At 42.9% G+C, this 7699-nt stretch overlaps 1 protein-coding gene across 4 annotated transcripts in view; it reads right to left on the bottom strand.

The window, feature by feature from the left end:
- Nucleotides 1-3760: 3760 nt before the first annotated feature.
- The window catches only part of PFKFB2 (6-phosphofructo-2-kinase/fructose-2,6-biphosphatase 2), a 28450-nt gene continuing 24511 nt past the window's right edge, over nucleotides 3761-7699 (bottom strand). For all 4 annotated transcript variants that reach the window (XM_070384598.1, XM_005891645.3, XM_005891646.2 and 1 more), the window contains one exon: nucleotides 3761-5775. In XM_070384598.1, coding sequence (XP_070240699.1) covers nucleotides 5713-5775 — 63 coding nt within the window. In that variant the 3' untranslated portion in view covers nucleotides 3761-5712. The remainder of the gene's footprint in view (nucleotides 5776-7699) is intronic.

Raw genomic sequence — 7699 nt, 5'->3', positions numbered from 1 at the left:
CCTGCCTCTTGAGAAACCTATGTGCAGGTCAGGAAGCAACAGTTAGAACTGGACATGGAACAACAGACTGGTTCCAAATAGAAAAAGGAGTACGTCAAGCTGTATATCGGTACCCTGCTTATTTAACTTATATGCAGAGTACATCATGAGAAATGCTGGGCTGGAAGAAGCACAAGCTGGAATCAAGATTGCCGGGAGAAATATCAATAACCTCAGATATGCAGATGACACCACCCTTATGGCAGAAAGTGAAGAGGAACTCAAAAGCCTCTTAATGAAAGTGAAAGTGGAGAGTTAAAAAGTTGGCTTAAAGCTCAACATTCAGAAAACAAAGATCATGGCGTCTGGTCCCATCACTTCATGGGAAATAGATGGGGAACTGGAAACAGTGTCAGACTTTATTTTTGGGGGGCTCCAAAATCACTGCAGATGGTGACTGCAGCCATGAAATTAAAAGACGCTTACTCCTTGGAAGGAAAGTTATGACCAACCTAGATGGCATATTCAAAAGCAGAGACATTACTTTGCCAACAAAGGTCTGTCTAGTCAAGGCTATGGTTTTTCCAGTGGTCACATATGGATGTGAGAGTTGGACTGTGAAGAAAACTGAGTGCCGAAGAATTGATGCTTTTGAACTGTGGTGTTGGAGAAAACTCCTGAGAACCCCTTGGACTGCAAGGAGATTCAACCAGTCCATTCTGAAGGAGATCAGACCTGGGTGTTCTTTGGAAGGAATGATGCTAAAGCTGAAACTCCAGTACTTTGGCCACCTCATGCGAAGAGTTGACTCATTGGAAAAGACTGATGCTGGGAGGGATTGGGGGCAGGAGAAAAAGGGGACAACAGAGGATGAGATGGCTGGATGGCATCACCAACTCGATGGACGTGAGTTTGAGTGAACCCCAGGAGTTGGTGATGGACAGAGAGGCCTGGCGTGCTGCAATTCATGGGGTCACAAAGAGTTGGACACGACTGAGCAACTGAACTGAACTGAACTGATATATAAATAGTATTTATTATATATATATATATACACTTTAGAAAACTTTTAAATTGTTGCCTAGCTAAAAAATTTATAACATTTTGATTCTACTTGTTTCATTTAGGATGAATAGAATGCCAAATTTCTAATTTTAAAAAAATAGATACACAACAAGCAACAAAGATTTACTGTATATATAGCACAGGGAACTACAGTCAATATTTTGTAATAACCTATCATAAAAAATAATCTGAAAAATAATATATGTGTACATACATGTACAACTAAATCACCTTGCTGTGCACCTGAAAATTGTAAATCAACTATACTTCAATAAATATATATATATTAAGGAAAAAGAAAAGAAAAACAATAAGGTAAGTGGATTACTAATGAAGAAAACCCAAATGGATAAACAAGCTATTCCCTGAAAGCAGGTTAGGTACTTGGTGAAGGGCATTACACTTTTTGAGGCAAGGCCTCATTAGATCTGGAATGCTCTTCCCAAGAGTACCTATGCCTCTGAAATTATTCCACTTAATTGCAAGAAGAAACTCACCTATAGAATATAACCTAGTTTTCAAATGTGAGGTATCACATATATAACCAAAAATGGTACTTAAGTGTCTTTAGTAATTCAGAAGGGAATTCTGAAGGGAGTTATTCTGCCCATAATGCAATTGGCTTGATGAAAATAAAAGAAGACTTTGTTTCTTGAAGTTTTTAGGAAAAAGAAAATATTACTTTCCATGAAGAGCAATGTTATATTATTACTGCCACTGCTAAGTCACTTCAGTCGTGTCCGACTCTGTGTGACCCCAGAAACGGCAGCCCACCAGGCTCCCCCGTCCCTGGGGTTCTCCAGGCAAGAACACTGGAGTGGGTTGCCATTTCCTTCTCCAATGCATCAAAGTGAAAAGTGAAAGTGGAGTCGATCAGTCATGTCCGACTCCTAGCGACCCCATGGACTGCAGCCCACCAGGCTCCTCCGTTCATGGGATTTTCCAGGCAAGAGTACTGGAGTGGGTTGCCATTGCCTTCTCAGTTATCTTATTACAGTCTACTCAAATTCCACAAAGGCCAGTTAAAGAAAATAAAAGCAAGCATAATACCAAGTAGATGTCTCTTTTTTTATGTCAAAGAAAGGAAAATGGGGTTATGAGTAAGTGTGGAGATTATCACCTACCTCCTAGTTTCCTACTCTGAGGTCCAAGAATAGGTTTCGGGAGGTCACGACCACCCCTAAACTGTATGCACAACTTATGTGTGTGAACATTTTTCTGTGGAGAGACTCCTTAGCTTATATCAAGTTGTCAAATGATCTAGACAATGACTGTAGGTTGTTGGTGCAGAATACTTTGAGATCATATGGCATGGTAACAGTCTATTGCCAGACTGCCAGAAGTGCCAGTAGGGTGGTCACCAGCAAGGACAAGCTAGTGAACCAAACGCTGCCCCTCCTCACGGCAAGTCCCCAGGGAAGACTTGGAGAGATTCAAAACATGTAGTAGTTACAGCTACAGAAATAAAGCGAACGATGACCATTACCCAACACTTGGAGTACTCTACAATCAGTCATTTTCTCATCCTGATAATCTTTGAAGCTTCTACCTATTTTTAAAAGTAGTATGTCTGTGTTTATTGGGCCCTCACCATCACAAATCTTGTAATTTGACAAAAACTCCACCAGTATTGAGGTGAGCCACTCAGTAAGGGTGTTCATTCACCTGTTTGTAAAACAAGAAGGATCACGGACACTGCCAGCCCTCTACAATGGCTTGACTGCTGAGTAAGAGACACTTACAACAGAGCTTCCCTGGCTCAGACAAAAAAATCCACCTGCAACGCAGGAGATGCGGGTTCGACCCCTGGGTCTGGAAGATCCACTGGAGGAGGAAATGGCAATCCACTCCAGTATCCTTGCTTGGGCAATCCCATGGACAGAGGAGCCTGGCGGGCTACAGTCCACGGGGTCACACAGAGTCGGACACGACTGAGCGACTAACACTAGCACAGAAGGGCTTGGAGAGTTTTCCAAGGAAATTATACCCTTGACGCTCTTGTCACTGTTTCTCCTCCAGATATACTGCTAAACTCTATATAGTTAGCCCCTCCTCTCAATATCAAACTAGGAGAATTCGTAAGTAATTTTAATGCTATCGGAGCTCTTGGGTTTATAGAGTTTATAATTCCTTTACTGTTATTATGAACGTTTCCATTTATATCATTGCTAACGGCCCTAGAGAGTGTTCCAAGTTCCTTTATCATTAATATTTGCTATTATAAACACAACTATTATGTAAAAGTGGCCTTGGTCAAGGTCATTCACAAGGGGGAAGGCATTCCCAGCAAGAAGGTACGGGTTACAGACCTGCTGTTAACTGTTTCCTTTCCAATAATAAACTCTAGAAAGAGGACAGAGACTTTCTTTTAAACATAGCATGGCAATTCAAAGGTGGTCATTAAATAAAGTTAATAAATAAAGCTCTAGAATGTTGATAATGCATGGCAGTAATGATCTATCATTTTGAAATGCTAACTGAACTTGATAAAATGAGTTGCCAGTTAAAACCAATTGGAAATATATACACAGTCTAATAATTTGAGAATAGTTTTAAAGAAGCTAGCTTGAATACATTTTGCATGATGTTACTATTTTGAGTATGTATTATGTGCCATATACTATCCTGCTTTGTGTGTGATTTTAAAACTTAGCTGTATTTTTTAATAAAAAATAACTTTTATTGTATTTATTATAAAAGCAATACATATTACTCAAAAATTTTAGCATGATTTTATTTATCCAGGAGATAAACTTTTCTCCAGAGAAATGCATCTCTTGGTTTATACTTATAATAAAAATCAATGAAAAAAAAGTATTCAAAAGAAACCCACTGTGCCTTAACATATTTATTATCCTTTTCCAGAAGACAGATCCTACATTCTGAAATTTTAATTAAAGGTAATACTATGGACATTAAACTTAAATACTCAAACTACCTAAATTTCTACCAAAAAAAAAAAACACAAATAACTGTACATACAAGCAGACATTAATATAGGGATTTAAAATACCTTATGTGGATGAATAAATAACTAAACAACATTATCAGATCATCAAAAGACAATATAATTAGATGCAGAAAGAAACCTGCATCACAGAACAAAATCATTACAGTACAACATGCTATGAGCAGACAGATAAAAATTACCTGCTACAGAGCAGAGTCAGGAGACCTTTCTGAAGGCAGCCTTGTGCATTAAAATAAGGTCCTAGTTGCTGGTTGCTGAACTGCCAGCAGCCCAGCGCATCACACCTTAGATAACAGAGCCCTGTATCATCCACAGTATTAAAGAACCATTTGGGAAAAGCTGCATTGCATTACTTTTCTTGCTACTCACCCTCTTGCCCAGCAAGTGGGCCATCTGAATGAAAAGGGGGAAAAAGTTTTAAAAGCTAGAAACCTACTATTCTTACCAAAAAAAAAAAAATTTTTTTGTTTGTTTGTATGATATAGTATCCTTGGGAGCTTTCATATCCTCTTTCAGGAGCAATGGCATATTACAATCTCATCTACAGAGACATATTTGTACATCTGACAATCACTGATCTAGGCAATAATTACTTGGTTTATCTTCAAGGGAAACCACATGACTAATGCGCTGAGGTGGGGGAGCGGGCAACCAAGGTTCTACATGAGAGACCAGTAGACTACAGTGGTGACAACTAGCCAGGAGGAAGGGATTAGAAGACCAGATGCTCTTCAAGTCACAGCCACAGCTTTCCTAGACACAGTATCACGGCAGCAGACCTCACAAAGAGGCAGGTCTCCCAGCCCCTGTCTTGACACCAAAAGAACTCCCTGGGAGAGCTGATTGCCAAGAAACTTCATTTACTTCTTCAGGTGATCCAAATGGCACCCTACTTTTCTCTCCATCCCTCATTCCCAACCACCAGAGATGACTTCAGCCCTTTTACACTCTGAGAGGCACACAGAGTCAGTATCTGTGTGAGATATCTCTCAGCAGACAGCACAGCTGCTCGGAACAGAACTCAGAAGAAGGGCACCCATTTCGGGGAGTCTTGCAGTCAGATCCTGCCCTCAAGGGGCCTGGAACAACTTCTCTAAATGAAAAGGTGGCTACTGATGCTGCTCTTCCATCGCAGCAGAAGAACCTTCCGGGGACTAAATTTCTCAGACACCCTCCATCCACCTGGTGAATTTGCCTCTTGCTTCTGATGTGACGGAATAAGCGACCTATTACACTCTAGCCTGTGCACCTGGAGTGGATGCAGAGCCCAGCTCTTATAGCACGGAAAAGGTTTGCGGGAGAGTTCTGCCCTCTCACGCGGCAACAACTAAATCTGAAGCGCTGCATCTCTACATTAGGCAAAGAATATCCAGCCCTGAGGACAGTCACTGGTCAGATGTTAAACTGCTGAAACAGAACAGGATTGGCCAATGTGGGCCAAACCCAGCAGAGAGGTGATCAAAACGCATCAGCTCAGGCTGTGAAATGTTTGCAGGCACAGGGAAGCCGAGCTTTTCACGGTTTTCATTAGGCATGAGGCGAAGAAATGGAGGGCAGCTTTTCCAGGCTCACTCGGGTGGCCCCGAATGTCCGAGCCCCACGGGACTTCCTGCTCCAGCCCCAGTGGAGCTGACACGCCCAGGTCTTCAGCAGACCCCAGTCTCCGGGGGAGCGTTCTGGCCTCAGCCTCCACGCCATCAGGAGGGCGACGTGGGGGGCGCCGGAGACGGGAGCCTGTGTGCAGCCCGCGAGGTCTCTGCCTAGGAGCCGGAGAGGAAGAGAGACACCGCTGTTACACCACCGCCCAGGCACTAACGTAGGAAGTCGAGCAGAACCCCTCCCTTGCCCTGCTAGTGCCTCCCAGCACTCACACACACCCCCACACCCACACACACGCTGGACACGCTGACGCGCCTGCACACATCTCTCTCCTCTTGGGAATCAGACTCGCAACGGACTCGTCCAGGGCTGCTTTCCCTGAGGAAGCCGACCCTTGGGACCACATCAGACCAGCACTCCTTCCAGACCCAGGGCAGGAGGTGAAGGCGGTCAGGGCCCCGTGGTTAAAGTACACAGAGCTACATCGGCCAAAAGCCCAGGCCTAAGAAGCGATTCTGCGACAGGAAGCGGCAGCTTGGCTTCTGAGGGTCCCTACTGCTGTAGGTCTCCCAGTCCATCCTGATATCGGTCAGCAGAGCAGAAACCAAGTTTCTCCCATAAACTGAGATCCAATATTCGACCTTGTGAGAAATTCCTCCTCCTAGAACAGTGTTTCCCAAGTGTTACATGTGCATCTGAATTGCCTGGCCATCCAGGAAGATTCTGATTCAACAGGCCTGGGGTGGGATCCAAGAGCCTACATGTCTAACGAGCTCTTTCCTTGTTAACATAACAAGGGATAAAGCATGAGAACAGTGGCACACTCCCATCTGTTTTTCCTATCCCAGAAGCGGTTAAATGTCATTTTATTCCGCTGGCTGTAATCTGTTTTAAAGAACTTTTAATCTCTTTTAAACAGGGAGCTCATATTTTAGAAGGAACAGTCCACTAAATTCTAAGTGATCTCCAAAGTTTGTTTGTTTTTTCCCCAACAATGAGTTCCATGTTGCTAGTGTGACTCACAGCACAGAGTCCTTTTATGATTTGAAAACAATCAAAGGTAATTTTCCCTTAATTCTTGTAGAGGTGCCAAAACACAAAGTTCTGGTGCCTTCTATAACATCCTTCTTATATTCCCCAGAAGGTGGTGCAAGAGAGCTATGCCTCCACCACTCCAGTCCACCACTCCAGTCACTCTGTGGACTGGCTTTTGCTTGGCTGAGGCTCAATCATCAAGCAGTTTGAGGCAGTTTTGGGGGTGGGGGAGTGGGTGGAGAACACAACCCAAACTACAAAACAAAAAACCCAGAAGGCTTCTGAGATATTCAAGTTACTCAACAATTTTATTAACCCATTCTACACACACACACACAAAAAAAAACACATTTCAAATACATTTATACACCTTATAAGGATCTGAGTGCCATATTTTGACATCAATGTCACCAGATTAAATTAGAATGCTGCTAAGGATTTACATTCCTTCTTTCAACAGAGCTGTGCCTGGGAAACCTGGAGGGCAGCTCTACTGGGTGCGGTTCCCAATTCAGTCCATTCCCGGCCCATAACCCAGTGAGCATCGTAACCCGGGGGTGCTCAGCCCGTTCCCAGCCCCTCCGAGGGCGCAGCTGGTGACCTATCCTTTGATTTTGCCACAGGAAAACTACCACCATATCAGAATGAATTGATCTTGTTACTTCTTGTTACACAAGAAAAAAATATATATACACAAACAATTCAGGTACAAAGATCAATGAGTCATGGATCCCCAGTGAAAGGCTTACTGAAAAAAAATACTTTTGCCAAAATTTCCTTTAAATTGTTATTAATTAGACTATGATTTAGAGCCAAGCGGATAGCAGACTAAAAACAGAAGCATTATCCAATGGAATGCTACAGCCCATGGCAAGGAGGCTGAGGACACAGAAAGTTCAGAAAGTGAGATCCTGCTTAGAAATGGGGGAATGGATAGGATGACTTCAAGCAAAGGCAGTGATATCAGGCTCTGGGCTTGCATCTCCTTAGTTGAATTTACAAAATACCTTACAAGTGATGTTCAACATTCACTTTCTACAAAATGACTAG

The sequence above is a fragment of the Bos mutus genome, chromosome 16 (assembly GCF_027580195.1).
Source record: "Bos mutus isolate GX-2022 chromosome 16, NWIPB_WYAK_1.1, whole genome shotgun sequence".
NCBI classification, from domain to species: Eukaryota; Metazoa; Chordata; class Mammalia; order Artiodactyla; family Bovidae; genus Bos; species Bos mutus.
This window is presented reverse-complemented; position numbering and strand designations above follow the sequence as displayed.